The sequence below is a fragment of the Emys orbicularis genome, chromosome 6 (genome assembly GCF_028017835.1).
Source record: "Emys orbicularis isolate rEmyOrb1 chromosome 6, rEmyOrb1.hap1, whole genome shotgun sequence".
NCBI classification, from domain to species: domain Eukaryota; kingdom Metazoa; phylum Chordata; order Testudines; family Emydidae; genus Emys; species Emys orbicularis.
Genome location: NC_088688.1, coordinates 42439155 through 42459669, shown reverse-complemented (window position 1 = coordinate 42459669; position 20515 = coordinate 42439155). Strand labels below are relative to the sequence as shown.

The 20515-nt window shown below is 38.3% G+C and overlaps 1 protein-coding gene across 1 annotated transcript in view; it reads right to left on the bottom strand.

The window, feature by feature from the left end:
* Positions 1-20515, bottom strand: part of MAST4 (microtubule associated serine/threonine kinase family member 4) — a 438694-nt gene that overhangs the window by 194874 nt on the left and 223305 nt on the right. The window contains exon 5 of the mRNA XM_065406852.1: positions 16396-16427. Coding sequence (XP_065262924.1) covers positions 16396-16427 — 32 coding nt within the window. The remainder of the gene's footprint in view (positions 1-16395; positions 16428-20515) is intronic.

Here is a 20515-nt window from a genome sequence, read left to right as displayed (position 1 = left end):
GAGGAGCCGAGGGGATCTCGTCTACACCTCTTGTACCTAGGGCTGATAGAAAATGTTTCATTGAAACTGTTACAGAAAAATTGGGTTTTTGACTGAAAATTTTTTGCAAAGTATCTTCTTTTTAAATCTGAACACCCAAACCCTGAAATATTTTGGCCAAAAATAAAAATATTCCCCCTTTCAGTTGAAAATTTTTTGATACTTGAATTTCTGACCCCAAAATGAATTTTAATGGAAAATTTAGATAATTTATTTTTTCACTGTAATTTTGCACAAGGAAAAAAATACTTTTCAACCACATCTGTTCTTCCCCACAAAGTAGAGATGGGAATAGGTGACAGGTGCCATCGTTCATACATGTTCACCACAAAATGAAGAAGAGGCCAATCTCTCTCTCCCTATCAGGCAATTATGCATGAACCACCACCACCTACGGCAAGAAATTAATGACTACTGTGTCACAGTGGTCACTGAATCATGTGTGCAACAGTTCCTGCTTCTGGATCAATCTTTTCCATGACTATGGGTCAGCAATGGGCTTTGGAAAACCCTTAAATCAGCTTAAATATGAAATAATTAACCTGAGACAAACCCTCTAATTAAATAGCTTCTATTGAGAATAAAAGGTTTTTGGTGGCTCAAGCTCAGGATTGGTTTGCTTTAATATTCCCAATAATACATTTAGAATCAAAGAAATGTTTGTGACTTGAAATGGCAATAATGGGGAACTAGATGAACTATCATCTAAACTTTCATGCTATCACTGGCTACCTTGGAGCAGGGGTGCCGGAACAATTTGTATAGTGGGGGTGCTGAGAGACATTGAACCAAACTGTAAATCCTGTATATGATGGAAACCACTTCAAGTCAGGGGGTGCTGCAGCACCCCCCGCACCCTTAGTTCCAGCACCTATGCCTTGGAGGATATAAGACTTCTGCAGAAGTCATTCTTAATCATACCATGTCTTTCCAAAGGTTAGACTGACTTTTTTTTTTTTTTTAATTGAAGACAACTGCTAAGGTAGAGGAATATTAAAGAAATCCACAAGGGTTAATATTTTCCAACAATGGGTGCTCGAAGGTTGATTCCTAAATCCATATTTAGGTTTCTAAAATAAATAGCCTGATTTTCAAAAATGCAGAGTACCCAGCTTTTACTTTAGTGGGAATTTATGGATAATTCAGTACTTTGGAAAATTGGGTCATTTATTTTAGGTACTTAAATATGGACTTTGTTTTTGGTTCCTTTGTGATGTATGAAAATAGCAAGAAAACAAACAAGGCAAAATATTTCTGGTTGGCTTGTTTTTCATATTAGAAATGTAATTTACCATTATTTCAGCAGAGAACTGTAAAACCACCCACTCCACATCTCCAGCAAAGATAGAAGATGAATACACATATTAGTAAAAAGCAAACAGGAAAAAAAAGTTTTAAAAAACTCCAGGCCTACTCCGCACATCATATATAAGCGAAGAGACCACAAGCAACTGTTTCCTTTGCAGTCATCTTTAAATTGTTACCTGAATCCCTTAAATCTTACAGTAACTCTTTATAAAAGTCTCCAACTTACCAGGACAAACGTCACTGCCAGCTGCTAAATTGAAATATTACTGCAAAACCCTGGCAACAACCAGGCATACATGAATGCATAGAAATCATTTTATAATATGAAAACTTGTGCCCAAAACTGGAAAGCCATGCCATATCCCCGCTTTCCCTCCGCCGGTCCTTCTGATCAACAATAACACTGGCTCCATGTACTGACAGTAATAAAAAATATATTCATTCCCAGCTAAGCAAGAAGAGGGGAGGGGAAAAAACACAGACTACTTGGACTTTGTGATCATGACATCTGCAAAACAGAGCCAGTCCATCTCTTAAATGACGGAAGACTATAATACCAACAATTGCGAGGGAAAAATCTTTAACATAACAAGATGTAAGGAAGGCAGCACCCTGCTGTTCTGCAACTGTCTTCTTTGCCTCAAAGCAATTATTTAGAATGCGGGGGGGGGGGGGGTAATCACTTCAAAGGGAAAACACATTTTACAGAAATATGTGAGCACCTGCTTTTCTAAACACAAAATTGACAGTTTCTTCATATTTACATCTCACCTGTAATCCCCAGGAGAATACAGTGAATACATATCACAAAGATTGTTTAGAATGGTTTCATCTAACAATTAGTGGTTGTCTCTCAGCAACATTACTATGGCCCCAGTCCTACAAAGTCTAGGCATGTTGCTTTATGCATGTGACTTCAATGGGACTACTTGCAAGAGAAAGTGCATGTGTGCCTAAGTCTATAATTATCCAGCACAACACTAAATAGACCCGAACAAATAATTCATAAAGCAAAAATCCATTTGCTAAACATTGTATGTACAGATTGTGGTTTTCCCCAATTTGTTTGTTATTTAAAGATAACAGTTTTTGTTGTTGGTTGTCTCTTATTTCATATTCTTTAGGGTTTGCTGTTTGCAATTCAAGCTGTTTTGATGCATTACAGTTACTCACCTGGCATTCTTCTGCTTCCTGACTGGAGGAGTACTTTTATCAGGTAGCCAGTAAAAATGCTTGATGACTAGATAATCTGGTTTTCATGGGTATTTTAAGCAAGCAAATTTCCTCTCATATTTGTGCCAATAAAACTTGATCCCAAAAGGGGGACACAGTCAACCAAAACTAATTTAAAAAACAAACAAATATTTGTGGGAAATATTTTACATTATTCACCTGCTCTAACTGAAAGCAGTCTGTTGTCATGTTTGCTATGAAAGACCAGGAGCCTAAGTAACTGAACCACTATGTCCAGGAATCCATGTAGTCCCAAATCCATGGCTGCCTACTCCCTGGCCCCATCAACTAACCTTCCTATCCATAAATTTTCTCCCACCATCTAATGTTCCTGATGGTCTTTCTGATGTCCTTTGTCAGTTCTCTGTTCGTCAGGGAAACACTACAGAAGTGGTGGGCAACCTGTGGTCCACATGCCGCACGCAGGCCGTCAGTATAATCCGCTGGCAGGCCGTGAGACAGTGTTTACATTGACCGTCTGCAGGCACGGCCGCTCACAGCTCCCAGTGGCCGCGGTTCACCGTTCCCAGCCAATGGGAGCTGTGGGAACCAGTGTGGTCCGCAGGGACGTGCTGGCCGCCACTTCCCGCACTACTCAGAAGCAGCTGAGCTGGAGCAGTCCACTGAATAAAAGTCATCTAAGGGGAAAGGAACATCACGTGATATGAACAGGACTGTCAGGTGGTCCAATTTGTTGCTCTTTGCTTCCTTCCACTTGCTGTTTTCTGCCTAATTTTGTCAAGTTTAGCTGTTGGGTCCTCTTAGTGAATCATGGGGACCTTTGTCCTGTGGTTTCTATTTTTTTATTGCAGCATGCCACCCTGAAAACACAATATGTCAAAAAGGGAGACATACTGGCTGAGTAACACAGAATATGTGCACTAGTTACCCATTCCATGTTTCTTTAGTAGCGGAAGCGCTAAAGCCTGCAGATTAATAGGCAATAAATTACCATCAATTTGGTGTCTCCAAATCCCTCTCTGCCAACCAGAGACTCAGTGTAGGTCCTCTTACTACCAGATGAAGGCAAAAATAAAGCAAAACTCTTGTAACGTCACTCTGGGGGCTGACTGGTTGGTCCTGCTCAATCAGAGACTTTGTGAGCAATAAAGATTCTATTAATTCAAGTCACTACTAAATTCAAGGAGAAAAAGTCAGAAAGAACAGTATCAATCTGTACAGCTGGTTAAGGTCAACAGTTACATTGCTCACGCGATTAAATAATGTGGATGTCTGTCCTTTTTGCAAGTTATAATGACAGTTGTTCTCAAAAGGAAATAGTATAGGGGTGAAAGCCTGACCCAAATGAATACAATCAGAATTCTGCCATTGGCTGCAGTGCAGCCAGGATTTCACTCAAGGTGTATTGCTTTTTAAACACACATTCATATCTAGGTTGGGTTTTGTGCTTGAAATATAACTTTGTGCCTCACATGTAACAGAAAAGCATCTATGGCCCAAAACGTCCTTTCATTTTGTTACTTTCATTTGAGTGTAAGCATATACTTTAAGATTCAGCTGTATAGGCGAGGTTCTATTGCAAAGCAGTACCGGGTTTTGGACAAAGCAGATGAGTCCTCAAGCCTCAACTTTCTCTGCTGCCACCAAGAGTGGTCTGATTCTCTACCCTGCTTATACTGCTTCCATCTGGGCCATTATCTGATCCCAATGACTGACCCCCTCTGCTAGTTTTCCTTTGGCCTGAGAGATCACACACTTCCTCCACCTGATAAAGAAGAGAAAGCTCTTTAAAAATATTTTCATTCCCGTATGCTGTGCTACCCCGGCTGATGTTGATCTATTAGTCAGCTGAAGTGCACTTCCGACTGTATTCTCTACAGTCACGCATGCACACAGAGCACACTTCATCAGGAAGGAAGCATGGTGGGTGACTATGGATGGGCTCAGTATTCATTTTTCTGTTGGCCTTTTGCCCTAAAGCCACAGAAAAATGTGGCAACAAGAAGAATAGGTGTTGAGAGTTTATTACAATCAATTACACTGGTGTCCACAGAAATTTTCTTTATTTTTTTTGTAATTTAAACAGACAAAAAATAAAAAAAGTAACAGCATAGTACAACACTTGGGAAATGGTCAACCAGATATTGTAGTCCTGGAAATTCAAAACTTGAACATTTCATTCCCTCGTAGTGCAGTATAATAATAAATAGTAATAATAGTAAATTACTTCTTAAGGTTGTTGGCCTTTTGATCAGCTTTGAATGGCTCCTCTTTAAATGAAAGTGCAAGAATGATATGGACAGTGGTTGTATTAACATAAGGGAATGACGATAGGCTTGGTAATGGGACAAGAAGCATTTCATCTACAGATCAGACTGACAAAGTCACTACTTCCAGACTGCTCTTTGATGTCCTGGATGCAATGACATAATTGTCTTTTGGTATGCCTACTCTGCAATCAGGAGATGCGATTGTAGCACGTGTAGATATACCCAAGCTAGCTCTGATATAGTTAGCATGTTAAAAATAGCACAGAAGCCACAGTAGCACAGGCTAGTCACAGCATACAAACCCGCCCAGGACTCTAGGTATCTACTCAGGTGGCAAGCCCATACCACCACCCATGCTGCTATGGCATCACTGCTATTTTTTAGTGAGCACAATCAAAGGTAGCTCAGGTGCTGCAATCACACCTCCCGACTGCAGTGCAGATACAGTGAATCGGTGTCTATCACATGAACTACCTGCATAATTGACACCACTAATGGCTTTCTCAGAAGGGCTACATTGGATTAGAGACTGATTTATTCCTTCACTTTTAGAGGTGATCCGTTGCTGGGGAGGCATGGGAAAAGCTGGAACTGTTTTGCATTGCAAGGTTCAAAGGTGAAGGATCAGAGGGGTAGCCGTGTTAGTCTGAATCTGTAAAAAGCAACAGAGGGTCCTGTGGCACCTTTAAGACTAACAGAAGTATTGGGAGCATAAGCTTTCGTGGGTAAGAACCTCACTTCTTGCATCTGAAGAAGTGAGGTTCTTACCCACGAAAGCTTATGCTCCCAATACTTCTGTTAGTCTTAAAGGTGCCACAGGACCCTCTGTTGCTTTTTAAAGGTGAAGGAGATTGTCATAAGGGACCTGTTGTTTGCAGATGATGCAGCCCTTGTGGCTTATAGTGTTGATGCCCTACAACGTCTTGTTACTAAATTCTCTGATTCATGCAAAATCTTTGGGCTAGCAATAAGCTTGAAGAAGACTTATCGTGCACCAAGGCTCTTCAGAACCAGTTGCAGATATCACCTTAGATGGATGTTGTTGACCAATTTTGCTACCTTGGCTCTACTGTTACCAGCAGTGTAGATCTTGATGCTGAGCTCAGTAGTAAAAGCAGCCAGGAACTTTGGTCTTTTGCAAGATAGAGCTGATTTAATAGGGCTTGAATCACCATTAGCCATACCAACTGAATGAAACATTCCATTTGATTTATTTTTTGGCTCTCTCTAGTAGCATAGTTCAACAGAAGTCTTACCAGAACTCATTCAGTGCTGTCAAATCCACAATGAGGTTCTGAAGATTTGCATTAAATGCAATTTTTTCTTACATTGCAAGCCCAACCCTTCTCCCACTGAAGTCAAATGTGTGTCCTTTATTATAAGTAGCTACAAAAAATGGGATGTTCTCACTCTGGGGAATAAACCTCAGTATTGGTGCAAAAATGGTTATTAACCTAATATTATACTAAATTATATTATTACAAACTTGCCTTTATTGAATTTAAGAGATGCAATTATTTTAATACACATGACACTTGAAGAATGGATAGCATATATGCTTATGTTTCAGTTGCTTTAATTACATTAAATATTCAAGCTAATTCTGGTCATTTGTGGGAAGATCTCTGTTTTCTGTCAACCAGGGACAGTCCCCCAGTGTCAAGGAAGATAGCACCTCCTTAGCTATAAAACATTGTTTATTACCTCAACAGGTATTTACACAGACACTGGAATGCAGTTTTATAACTTTAATTTTGCTTAACATTCTATATTATTTTATTTTGTAATATGTTTGAAATCACAATATTTTAGTTCCTGTGATTTTACTTGTATACAGTACTGGACGGGCACCTTTAATTCAAAGTTGTAAATGTACTACAAAAGGTAGATTGTAAACCTAGGAATCGTAGTCAAAAAGGCAAACAGCCCCAAGATTTCATTCCCAAAGAACGAGACACACCTCTGGTTATCAAGACAATCTATCTCAAGAAAACAAACTTTGTAAGATATATATGTTTTTGAAAGACTTGATTGTTTAGAGAAATGTAGGGATGCTTTCTGTTCAGGATCAAAGAGGAGTGCTGCTTACAGATGTGTTATCACAGCTATAAACTGAGTCATAAAAATGGATTTCTTTTCACCCCTCTTTTTTCCAAAGGAAAACCTTTAGTTAAAACCTAATACAGAATTCTAGAAATAGCCTTATTGAAACTTGATATTGATATTTTAGTGCAAATATTTGTAATAAAAAATATACACTTTGACTTCAATTACAACACAGACTACAATATATATGAAAATGTAGATAAATGTAGAGAAAATGTAGATAAACATTCAAAATATTTAATAAATTTCAATTGGTATTCTATTGTTTAACAGTGCGATTAATCAAGATAAATGTTTTTAATTGCGATTAATTTTTTTTGTAGTTAATCGCATGAGTTAACTGCGATTAATTGACAGCCCTACTTTAATACATATTCCCTCTCTGGTTATGCAAGAGGACAACATACCACCAAGCAACCTTAACTCTGTGTTCATATAGTTTTTTGCCACTGAATTTATTTTGAATTTAAGATTCTTAATATTCATTATTTGCCTGTCTCAAGACTGCTCCTTGAATTGCTTCTTTTAAATAACTGAGTTAAAACACCCTTTGGTTTCATCAGACTTATACATTGTTATCAATGATAAACCAAACAGGATTCATCAAACGAAATTCTTTTGCATATATATCTGTTTTGGTTATCTATGATATACTGCAGCAGGATGCATGACTCACTTTGGAAATAATGTACTTAGTTTTAGTTTGCCTAAAGATGAGGGTCCCCAACAGAGTATATCCACTCTCAAAGGTATAATCTCTGTTGAAAGCCCTCAACAGGATGACATACAGAACAGATTTTAACTGAAGTAACCATGGTTTATTGCTTGTGTCCAGTTTTCTTTTCTTTTTTACTTTTATTATTAAAGTCAGTTAATCATTGTGATTGTTTTGCATGCTTTTAATTGTGGCGTGCCCTACTACTTGGAAAGAACACCATGTAACTAAAGCAGTAAGTGACATCCCTGACTGGCATTAAGAGAGAGAGACAAGTGAGGTTTGGCCTACCATTTCTTGTTTCTCTAAACCATACATTTTTGGAATAAAATTACTTGGCACTCAACTTAAAATATGATATCACCGCTTTCTACCCCACATCACCCATATGTATAAATGCTGCAATCAAGTCTCATTGTTTTGTCCAGCTCCAGTAACATTGACTCCACTTCCCATATACTGTACTGATATGTTGGTTGTAGCAGGCTTCTGCCTGCTACTTCCCTGATACTTATTGTCATCCATACTTAGTCATCAATAGAGCCCAATTACCAACAGTTATCAATTTTTTGAAACCTTGTTAGAATAAGCCCTTAAGCAAAGATCAGCTTTAACTTGTGCTTCTTTCTGTTACATTGTAGATAGTTAGTCTCTTCTGTCTTGCAACTTATCTGATGATATTAGGGGCTCTTCTTATAATGTATAATAAGATTTGTGATCACTATGTGAAAAACCTGCAGTGGCTGAATTTTCCAGGTGGGAAAGCAGATTAAATTTCTGTAGCAACTGAACAAAAGAAATTCCATTTTAAATGTTCACAGCTGATTTTTCTCAGAAGACTGGATTTAACAACAAATAAACATGCACATTTTTAACAAAGTAAGCCTCTCTGATAGGTTAAAAAAAACAAAAAAGGTAAAAGTTACAAATCATACAACAATTTTTAGTTACAAAGGCATCTATCAAATTCAGAAACCAAGAAATCCCTAATAGAACATTCACTGTAGTGTTGTTTACCTACAGAAACAAAGAAAAATTCTCAGTTTTTAAATCAGTGTTGCGGGGGGAGCAGGGACTCTTGTTATTCTATGAATACATAAACGTAATTGATGGCTTCCCAAAGTCTGAAATCCTTAAAGGAATTTTTTGCTGTATGGATAATAGATCACATAGCTCTCCCTTTACACAACATGCCACTTTAAATGCTAATTCAGATACAATATACAAACTTTGGGTTTTATAGTTATTTTCTTGGCATGTAAATGCAATAGTTGATCATTGTAGCCAAAATTCATTTTTAACATCAGTAATGTTTTTTGAAAAGGTTCTAACCTTCCTGGTTTTTCATATTTTGTTCCGTCACTTTTGTTCATATAAACTAATATTTTTATATGTATCTCAGACTTAATTGGCAGGTTTTTTCTACCTTTCTGGTACTGTGGAGGGTACTCAAAGTAAGATGCTAAATTTAGAAATGTGTGGAGTATTTCAACAGATGCTGTGCCACTGAAGTCCCTAACCATTGTAACATATGGTACTTTAAGAGGAAAAAGTAATGCCCCCAAAGAAAAGAGAAGAAAACACATTCCATTGAAGTATGCATATCTAGCCCTTAACGTCTCTCAATTTAAACTCAAATTTACCTCTGCCTCCAACAAACCTGCTGTCAACTCCCTTTTATTAAGGAAGTTTTTTATACCGGGAATGCTCATTCATAAAATTGAGGAAAGATCATATTCATGATAAATGAATTTGTTTCCCCTTATTATGAAGTGCCTGCATTATTTTCCTATGAATCTCTAATTTTATCACATGGTATTTTCCACTTTGTGGATGAGGAAGATCAAGGAGGATGAACACATCTCTTTTTAATAATGTCACTAGTAATACAGCAATACTAATATACAGCTGACTAAAATGAGCATCTAGAGAGAGCCGTCTCTCCAACTACTTACTTAGTTGGATACATTCCGAATGAAGAAGTATGTATTTTAATATACTGTTCTGCACAGCATCCAACATATGATCTGGCTTCTTAGAGAGATTTTCATGTGTAAGAATATCTGTATGTTTTTATATGCAAACACATCATACTTTAGCAATAACTTGTAATTTAACACTCCCCACCAGAAGCAAAATTAGCATTATCCCTGGCACTGAAGCAAATGTAGGCATGAGCTTAAGTACTTCCTCAAATGGGATGACAGTGCTCACTGAAGTCAATGGGAATACTCACAGTAACATATAAAGACTATACCTCTGTAGCAAGCTGGAACGTTTCTACACTTTTATTTTTTTCTGCTTCAGTAGAGAACTTTTATATAAATTTGCTAATAAAGAACCCTGGACTGGGGAAGAGGCTGGATCCCTCTAACTGCTCATATTCCATGTTCCAGACATTATTACATCCGAGTTTGGGGTTTTTTGAATGTGTGGAGTATTAATAAAGAATGTGATATTGCTCTGGAGCACTAGTTTGATACTTTAAACCTTAACTTTTAAAAACGGTATTTTGTTTGGGAATTTGTTTTAATGACTGCCAACAGTTTAAATTGGGTCAATGGATCAGTCCTACAAAGAGGAGGGGGAGCTCTGCTCTGACATATCTCAGGAGACCCACCAACAGAGGGCTCCACTTCTGTAAGTCTATAAGTGCCTTCGGGGAAGGGGAAAGTAAATTATACCTGTGTGGGAAGAATGAGTAGTGAATACTGGGGGGCGGATGGGGGGGAAAGGCTTTTAACCACATTGACTAAATATAAAACTGTTAAGCACTTTTCAATTTTTAAAATGTTTATTAAAGTTGAAAAATGACTTAAAGTCTCTGCCCCTCGCCATGCCAACCCCCTTGTTCTCTAAACCTTTCCATGTCTTCTTCAGTCCCCTGTACTCCACACCCACAATGTCCTCCAAGCCCTCTGTACCTCCTTCACCCAACCCTTCTATGCTCTGCCTCCTGACCCACCTGCCATGTACCACATCCTCTTGTCCCTCCATTCTAATACCACATAGCACAGCTCCATGCCATGCAAACCCCTATCCCCATTAGTCCATATGTCCATTCTAGTGCTCCCCACTTATAATGGGGAGACTCCCAGACTCCTGCCTTTCCACGTTGCTCTCCACATGCCACCTCACAACCCATGCCTGGAGTCAGTAGGTCAATTTATATTTACCACTGTAATTATCTTAAACTTTTCTCTGCATACCCATGAAAACAGCGCTGAGTGCATGGCCCAGACTGTAGCAATAAGCAAAAGAAAATGCATGAGTTTAAGGGAAACACAACCAGAAAACACAAAATATTGCATCCTAGCACTTCAAGGCATATGACCTGCGTAGGCCATGTCTTCACCCCAGCCTAAGGCACAAGGAATCAGAACCGGAGCTCTCTTCAGCCTAGTCCAAATCCTCCCACCTCCTTTTACAACCTACAACTAGTTTGTTAGCTTTATCAACCGGGGGGAAAAAATCCATAATTTACTAAGTGACTTAAGCAGCACATTATCTTTCATTTTCCAAGTTCCTCCATTTCCTACCCTGTGATATGACTGGGTACGTGCTTCCCTTCCTGTCCCCCCCTCAAGGGCCCTTCCTCAGCATTCTATGCCTTCGTTGCTCCATGATACTGAGAAGTGAGCATATGTGAAGTCATGCAGAACTTTCAGAAATTTCTGTCATGTCAATCCTCACAACTAAGTGTTGAAGAAATTTTACTTATATTTCATGTTAAGTCCCAGTGTGGGGTAGCTCCTGATCCTGCAGCTCAAGTAGTGCTATTGATCAAGTGCTGTAGATCTGGACATAATTCAGAGTTTAGGAAGGCAAAAATAGTATTTATATTAAAAATAACCTGCAGAATTCAGACTAACAGCTTTAATAGCTGGATATGATTATGCTAACAAGGGGACATTTCTTCATTAGACTTGTATTGAACTAATCTCAGCATCATGAAAAAGTCAAAACTTACATCTCAAATCATAGTGCCATAAAACTATGTAAGTGAAAAGCAATTAATGCGCCTGCTCTGGAATTTTTTTTTGTTTTTCAAAACTTGAGGAAAAATTAGATTTTACTTTTAAAACATTCAGTGTCAAACACCATAAGTAAAATGAGAGGTAATGCTGAAGAAAGAAAATAGCTCAGACCAGTGATTTGAATCTGTCTCCTCCACATCCCAGGTGAGTGCCCTAACCACTGAGTTACAGTCTCTCTCACCCAATGGCTATTCAAATATTTTATACACAGTGGAACAGCTTCAACAGGAAGACTGAGAGACCCCTTCCCCTCCCTCCCCCGAATAACCAATAGCCTGGTGTTTAAGACACTCACCTGGGCAAGGGAGCACCAGGTTCCAGTCCCTGCTTCCTTTAACATTCTTTACAGAGAACCTGTATTTAATACCACATTAAGTATCTGATATTACATTAGCTTTGCAGGAAAGAAGCAGCATAACCTATTGGCATTATATTTTAAAATGGTGCTTACACTGGCAGCTGGGAACCCAGAGCTCCTAACAGAGCTTTAAATGACTGTGACAACTCTTGCTATCATTCCCCTGCACATGCCCTTCCGAGCTACAGATTTATGAGAACACACTTGGAAGTGTCTTTTCTTCTCTTGGCCAATTAAACTTACACATTGCCACCACAATTCTCTCAACATACAGTTGTTATTTTAATATGGGGGCACTGCATTCCTCTGCATCTCCACAGCAATTTGAGCTTTGCCCTCAATATGATCATAACCAATCACTAATGATAACAGGAATTATATAGGTGTGTCAAGTACAAATATGGGAAGTAGTAATAACTGGCATTTTGTATAAGTAATTTCACAAGGTGGTGTCATTTTAACACGAGTTTATAAAAGTACAGTACTCATGGGGTAGCTAAATAGCAGAAACCAAAAAAAAAAAAAACCCTAATTACTATGGAAACAACAAGGAGTCTGGTGGCACCTTAAAGACTAACAGATTTATTTGGGCATAAGCTTTCGTGGGTAAAAACCTCACTTCTTCAGATGCATAGAGTGAAAGTTACAGATGCAGGCATTATATACTGACACATGGAGAGCAGGGAGTTACTTCGCAAGTGGAGAACCAGTGTTGACAGGGCCAATTCAATCAGGGTGAATGTAGTCTACTCCCAATAATAGATGAGGAGGTGTAACCAGCTGGTGCAACTACACACCACACCACAGAAACACCAACCCAGGAACCAATCCCTGTAGCAAACCTCGTTGCCTACTCTGTCCCCATATCTACTCTGGCGACACCATCAGAGGACCCAACCACATCAGCCACACCATCAAGGGCTCATTCACCTGCACATCTACTAATGTTATATATGCCATCATGTGCCAGCAATGCCCCTCTGCCATGTACATTGGCCAAACCGGACAGTCCTGCCGCAAAAGAATAAATGGACACAAATCGGACATCAGGAATGGTAACATACAAAAGCCAGTAAGTGAACACTTCAATCTCCCTGGTCATTCTATTACAGATTTAAAAGTCACTATCATTGAACAAAAAAACTTCAGAAACAGACTTCAAAGAGAAACAGCAGAACTAAAATTCATTTGCAAATTTAACACCATTAAGCTGGGCTTGAATAGGGACTGGGAGTGGCCGGCTCATTACAGAAGCAGCTTTTCCTCTCCTGGAATTGACACCACCTCATCTATTATTGGGAGTGGACTACATCCACCCTGATTGAATTGGCCCTGTCAATACTGGTTCTCCACTTGCGAAGTAACTCCCTGCTCTCCATGTGTCAGTATATAATGCCTGCATCTGTAACTTTCACTCTATGCATCTGAAGAAGTGAGGTTTTTACCCACGAAAGCTTATGCCCAAATAAATCTGTTAGTCTTTAAGGTGCCACCAGACTCCTTGTTGTTTTTGTAGATACAGACTAACACGGCTACCCCCGATACTAATTACGATGGATTATCCACGCACCTAGTTTTAGCAGTTATGTAAATTCTTTTAGGAAACCCTTGGAAAGAAGAGGTAACCAGACAAGCCTTATTCTTTAGAAATATTTTTAAAATTACTCTGCCTATTGGCATTTCTCAGGCACCTAGTATCTATGGGCTATACAAATAATGACAACTGGAATTAGGTTCTCTTTTAAAAAATACTCAATCCATTTCCTTGTGTGATTGGGAAACTGTCAGCATGAGACTCTCTCATTAGTCCTGGCAAAGGGTACCTACCAACTGAGCTACCAAGTCCCTAAGGAAGGAACTGCAGGATTTCAGTCAGTCTCCATGGTGCTTCACGATTGTACTTCAGCTCTTTATCAAGTGCAATTTCCCCATTTCAACCCTCTGTATTGGCATTTGTGATGCAACAGATATGCTACAGTTGGGAACCTGTGATGACAGCCAGATGAATAAAGCTGGACAAAATATTAGAATCAAGCCTTAAATCCAATCATAGTGAGCCTGGTTTGAGGTTCAACATGCTTTTTGCACTCAGAGAGGGAGTGGATGAAATTCAGTCAGTGGGGAAATTCCCGTGCCTCACTGGAACATCTTTTCCTAGCCCCATAAACTACTGCACCTCCTGCAAAACCCCAGGACTCCCTTACTGTTACCATTTGGGGAAGTACCGTTGCCATCCACTCACTAACTCCTCTCCCCACCCTCACCCCCTTCTTGCTGGATCTTTGGAGGGGAAAAGGAGACATCTCCCTCCTACACAAAGTCTGCTGGGGGAGAAGGAGGAACCAGCCCACCCTTTCCCTTGAAGCCACCCAGCAATAAAATCACTACTCATTGTGTGGCCTTGTGCAAATGCACTATTGCTACATCTTTGAGCTGAGTATAAGAATACTGATGTATCCCTCCTCCACAGCAATGTTGTGAGGATTAATCAGATTACCTTCAAAGCACTCAACAAAACAGGAGAGTTATTAAGTACGTACAAAACTGCAGTCTTCGTTGTTCAGCCACTCATGAGTGTCAGCCTGCAACACTTTTGGGCAAGGCCACAGAGCATCACCTCAGTGATGTTCTCAAAACAACAAGACCCCAAAAGGTAGCCTGGCATTGGGTATACAGATGTCAATAATGTTGTCTCATTTGATATTGAGAAATCAAATATTGCTCTCTAAAGTCTGAAGCACTTACTGGTTTCTATAGGCCAACATGAGCTAAACAGAAGCTAAAAATATCAAGTTCCGGCAAGGGTATCAATGTGACCAGTATCTTGAACTTCGAACCCCTTGATCCACGTAAACGCACTAAGCAGAAAAAATGAAACACTATCACTCCAGCTTCCCGGAGTCCATTTCTGAAAATCTCATAAGGGGCCAGATTGTTTTGTGAGCAAAACAAACAAAACTGTTAAATGTTCAGCATGTGATCGGTTAGAATAGCAACTCTAAAACCACATGCAAGGCATTTTATAATGCCAAAGGAAGTAAAATGTTCAGCACTTAGAGTCTATTTTCATGTAATAGTTCAAGAAGAGAATAGACCCAGACTGTTGGCCGCTTGACAGCTGCAGCTTGTTTAGATCTAGTTAGTGACTTCACACTTATTTAGATAGCACTTTGCATGCTCTGTCTTGCTCATGCAAGCTCTTCAATAGGCACAAAACACACATAGCCAGAAGGAATGTCTTAGCAACCTATGGGTTTTGAAATATCTAGACTATCTGGATTCACTGGTTCTAATCTTAGATTCAGTCCATCTTCTGAGGTAAACAAATGTTTTCCAGAAATGTATTTGTTCTTGGCCAGTGTTTCCCCTACCTACATTATTAAGCAGCATGTTATAGATCAGTGCAATCACTCGTATGCCAGAAGTAGCGGCATTTTGATGGTGCTGTATGTTTATATAAAACTTGGGATCTCCAGGATAAAAAGTTTCTATATATTAGTGTTCTTCTCAGCTATCTCCTTTGCTAGATTTTGCTCAGAGTCATTAGATTATGAAATAAGTCTTAAATACAACAGTTCTAAGTTGCCTCTATATGGAACAGCTGTTAGTAAAGTAGTCAAGTACTATTAAATTATAATAGACCAGTTGTGCGTTGTAGAGTATGTAATTCTCCACAGGCATTCTAGAGAAAGAGATACAAAAGAAATGCAAATAAAACCACAACTTTTAAAATATAATAATTCAAAATGTATGAGAGATAAAGTCAAGGTACATAAATCTGCAAAGTGCAAGTAGCCATAAAGTAACAGCATATTTGAATACCTTTTCATTAATGCACTAGCCCAATAATAATACATGCTAGGATGTGCACAATCTGTACTTCCTCTGGTTAAAACACTACATACACACAATTACATACATTAACCCAAATTGTTCAATTTTTTATTTCTATTTTCTCTACATCAGCAATATCAGGTTAAGTCAATTTAGGTTGCACTGTTCATGAGAAAACCAAATATTTGCCTGGTTACAACAAAAACAACAACAATCTGAATTAAAATGTTACATAACGTAAGGAACACTTATTTTATTAATAACCCCAGCATAAACCTTCAAAGTCTTTCACAATAGCCTCTTTCATAACAGGCCACTAAACCACACCAGTATAAATCTTCAGAAAACAACATATCGACCCATGGGTATTCATTTACAATCTCAATTTTCTGTGTGTGTGTGTATCATAAGGCCAATCAACTGCCACACTTAACCTTCATTCCATCTCCCACTGAAAAATGAATAGACATATTGAAGAACTGTCAAACCACATACTGTGCAGTGAGCACAATGGAAGGAACTTTAGCTACTTACAAACTTCCTCTTCTTGGAAGACTCAGCTCCTTCTGTAAAATGAAAAAAGATCACGTTACATTTGAAATCAAAAGAATGCAGTTGGAAATATCCATTTTTTAAAATTAAGTACCACAATCCTTCAATCTCAACAATACTGTACACAGACAGCACAGATGTGTTTTGAATATAATAAAGGATTATACAGATTTTGTATAAATCTTCTTCCATGTTCTGCTTCCTACTGTTATTTCAAACACTGATTTTCTTTAGGTTTATCTTTGGGAATGTTCAATAGCATCTGTGACAGAAATATTCTCAGATCATATTTCAAACAACAGAATAACCGAACAGCCAGATCCACTGGGGATTTTTAAAAGAATTAAAATTAGCAAGGGCCCAGTTCTGCAATATGCTAATCTTCCGTAACACCCACATGTGCAAAAATAGTTGAGGATATTCAGCACCTGACAGGGTCAGGCTCCGGCTCCAAGGAATCTATCACAAATATCAAGGATCTTGCATCAGAACATGGACATTGTTCATTTATTTTGACAAGCATAGCTTGACCAGTTATACCACTACTAATATGCTCATACAATGTTCTAGAGTACATCATTTTATGAAGTCTTAATACAAAGCACCATAATGTGCTTTTTTTTATTTTTTTTTAAACACAAAACTTTTGCTGAGAAGTAGGGTGAAACTGCCATTTGGAGAGAATTATTGTGACTGTATATTAGCTAAATGAGAATTAGTGAGAAGTTACTATAGCTAATATATTTTCTATTAGTATTTTGGATAGAAGACAGCTACAATGCCCACCAAGTTCTGTCCATCTAAAAGATGCATGATATATGCCTAGAAGTGGGCCAGGTAATATCAGATAAATTATGTAATATCCATTTTCTGCTTTCCGATTCCCCCCCCCCCCACACACACATATATCTTGTTACACTTTGGTACCCCTCATTCACCTCCCTCTATTTCTGCCATTCCAGTTGTTTTCTCAAAACTATATTTGTAAAGTCTTTGTAATCTTGTTCAGATGGGAATATAGCCTGCATTTAAATGACGGGGCACTCATCTGACCTATGAGATACACAGTACTAGATGTTCTCCAGGCAGATACTTTGATTTCAAAGGCAACACAACAGAAGATGTGCCTGTGTTAGTGGGTTGTGGAGGCCTGTTAGATGGATGTTTTTAATCACCCTGGTTTAGAATAATTGTGTATCTCCTATTTTATCTCACCTAGCATACTGTTTTTACACATCTAATAGATGTATAGTTAATTTATATTACCAAACCAAACTAGCTAAAAGGTGTGATGTTAGAATTTTTTCTTTTAAAAAAGAATCGGAAAAATAAGATTCTACACAGTGCATAAAATGCATGTGCACCCTCTGACCAGATAATGCATATGAATGTGTAAAAAAACCAAAAACAAATAAATGGATAAAAATGGCTCACTCAGTCACCCTAGAAAGGACCATGAAGAAATGAATACTTCTATATTATTTGCAGACTTTAGATGGTGTACAGTGAATAAGGCAGAGGCCACTAAAATATCAAATAACTGCTTCATTTCTGAGCACCATCCATCCTGTACAGTAAATGAGGCAGGGGACCTGTGGACATAATGTAATTAACTTTATTCTAGTATTTGCTAGTTCTGGAGTTTCTGCAACTTTTTAAAATTTTCAACTTAAATAATATCTTAACATAACCTTGTATATGTAATATACAAGTGTTACACACACACAAAATTGTTTTACATAAACTAAATAATTCCAGTAAGTTCAAAATGCTGGAGACCACAAACATCCACTTAATTTTTTAAAAGCATGTTGAGCTTGGATCCCCACACACTCCTAATTGTACAAAGAATTATTCAAAAATTACAATTGCATTGTGTTCTGTATCTAATTTGAAATGCATCACAAGGACAATTTTGCTTCTTGTTCTACAGCAGGTGAACTATGAACAGTCAGTCTGTAATGGATAGTGACTAATGCAAAGCTGTTCACATTTTGTGAGCAAAGGTCGCATTTATATCTTGTCAAATGTCCAGGAACTGCTTCTAATTTAACACACTCTTAACAAGTATACCAAATCAATCCCTTATACTTGTATCTTTCTTGGTAGATGAACAGATTTTCCCCCCTGAGTTTGTCATTATCAGTATCAAAATTGCAGATGATCAGCATTGTATGCAGGTACAGCTGCATTTGGTCCTTGGGCCGTGCTTTGGGCACCCCTGCTGTACTGCCTTGTAATTACTGGAGAAGTTCCATGTCAGATAAATCACTAGGGATAACTAGTAGAGGGTAAAGATGTACTAAAAGATGTTGGCAGCTTTTACAAAGTAAATTTCACACCCAAGTTATTTTTACACACATAGATCTCATTTGAAGCAAAGCAGTGCAAATATCACTTTTTAAGCATGATTTTAAAATAAAAAAGCATGGCGATACCAATAAGCAGCTAACCAAAAATAAATGAAAAAATAAAAACAAACTTCCTTTTTAGACAATGTCTGTATCGTCACATTTTCCCTATATACCATAGCATTGACATCAAAATGCCAGGTCAGTTGTCTCACATTTATCACAGGCTTGAGTACCTCCAATACAGAAAACTTGGCTGCAAGTCAGCATCCAATTTATGTTTTGCACTCCTCCTATCACTAAGTACATGAAAGGCTCACAGTTTATAGCTCTTAGACATGTCTCACATCACTTGTGGCTTTTCTAAATTAGGGATTTTTGCATCAGGATAAAAAATTCCTTAATTAATGTGTTAGTATATACTGTCTTACTCCAGGTAAATTTCTGCAGTTCAATCCTTTTACACTGGTATAGATACAACACAGTGAAAATATCCCTAATGTAGACATGCCCTTATTCTAAGACCCAGGAAAAGGGGCATTTTGTTCCTATGCATCTGAAAAGCTGTTATTTCACAAACTGAAGAGACGAAGTTTGACTGAATTATACAGCTTTAAGAATATAGTGAGGAAAAAAGCTGAACGAGGCATACTGGAAACATGCTAATCTTTAACTTTGAAACTGTGGGTTCAAATCTCAGTTGTATTAAAAATGCCATAAAGTTAACTTATGATTCCCAGGCACTAAAAATTGTTGTTTAAGAAAGGATTTTGATAAAGTGTAAAATCAAGGGCAAGGTTTTCGTGGCCTGGGTGTTCCAGTGCAGATGAGCTGTGCCCAGTGCAGGACTCAGGGATGCAGGTGGCTTCAAGCCAAACTTCATGTCTCCATGGTCCTGAGCCCATACATCTACTGGACAAATCTCCAACATAAAAGCTCTACTTCACAATGGGTGCCTATGGCCCGAAAAACCATCCCAGCAGTCAAGGATCACCAAGAAGTAGAATAATAGAAATATAGGGCAGAAGGCATCTTGAGAGGTCATCTAGTCCATCCCTCTGTGCTGAGGCAGGATTAAATATACTTAGACCATCCCTGACAGATGTTTGTCAGGGGTGGTCTAGGTATAGAGATAGAAGACCTCACTATATATCTTTGTTTACTATTTAAGCTGGCATTAAGGTTGCTTTACGCCACTTCACAAACACGAGACTCTTGTCCCAACTATGTAATGTCCTTTCTGCCTTGAGACTGTTGTCTGCAAACCTACAAATATATTAAGTTGGATCTCAGGTTTAGGAGATACATAGAAGCCTCTGCTAAATTACATTGAAGATACAATAAGGACTGTGCGTACATGATTTAATTAAGCTAATCATTAATCAGTGAACTGTCAATACAGTGAGCATTTTATTTTTAGTAACTTGTCTTCAAAAGCACAGAAGCTTTTTGGGTTTATAACTCACAAAATATTCAGAAATTCAGTACATGTCGCAGTCCTTCAGGTCTTATGAAATGTAGGTCAGCCAGCACAATTTTAATTCACAAAGCAGACTGTAGGTGTCCAGTCTTATAAAGCCCATTGATAAGTAAGGCGTATCAACTCTTCTACTAACTATGTTTCCATTTAGTAGGGGAAAGACTTTGACCTACAACAGAGTTTAAATAAAAAGGATATACACCTCAGCTGTGACCCACAAGACACTGCAATTCTTTCAGTTCTTCTACCTATTACCAGTAAATTACAGTAA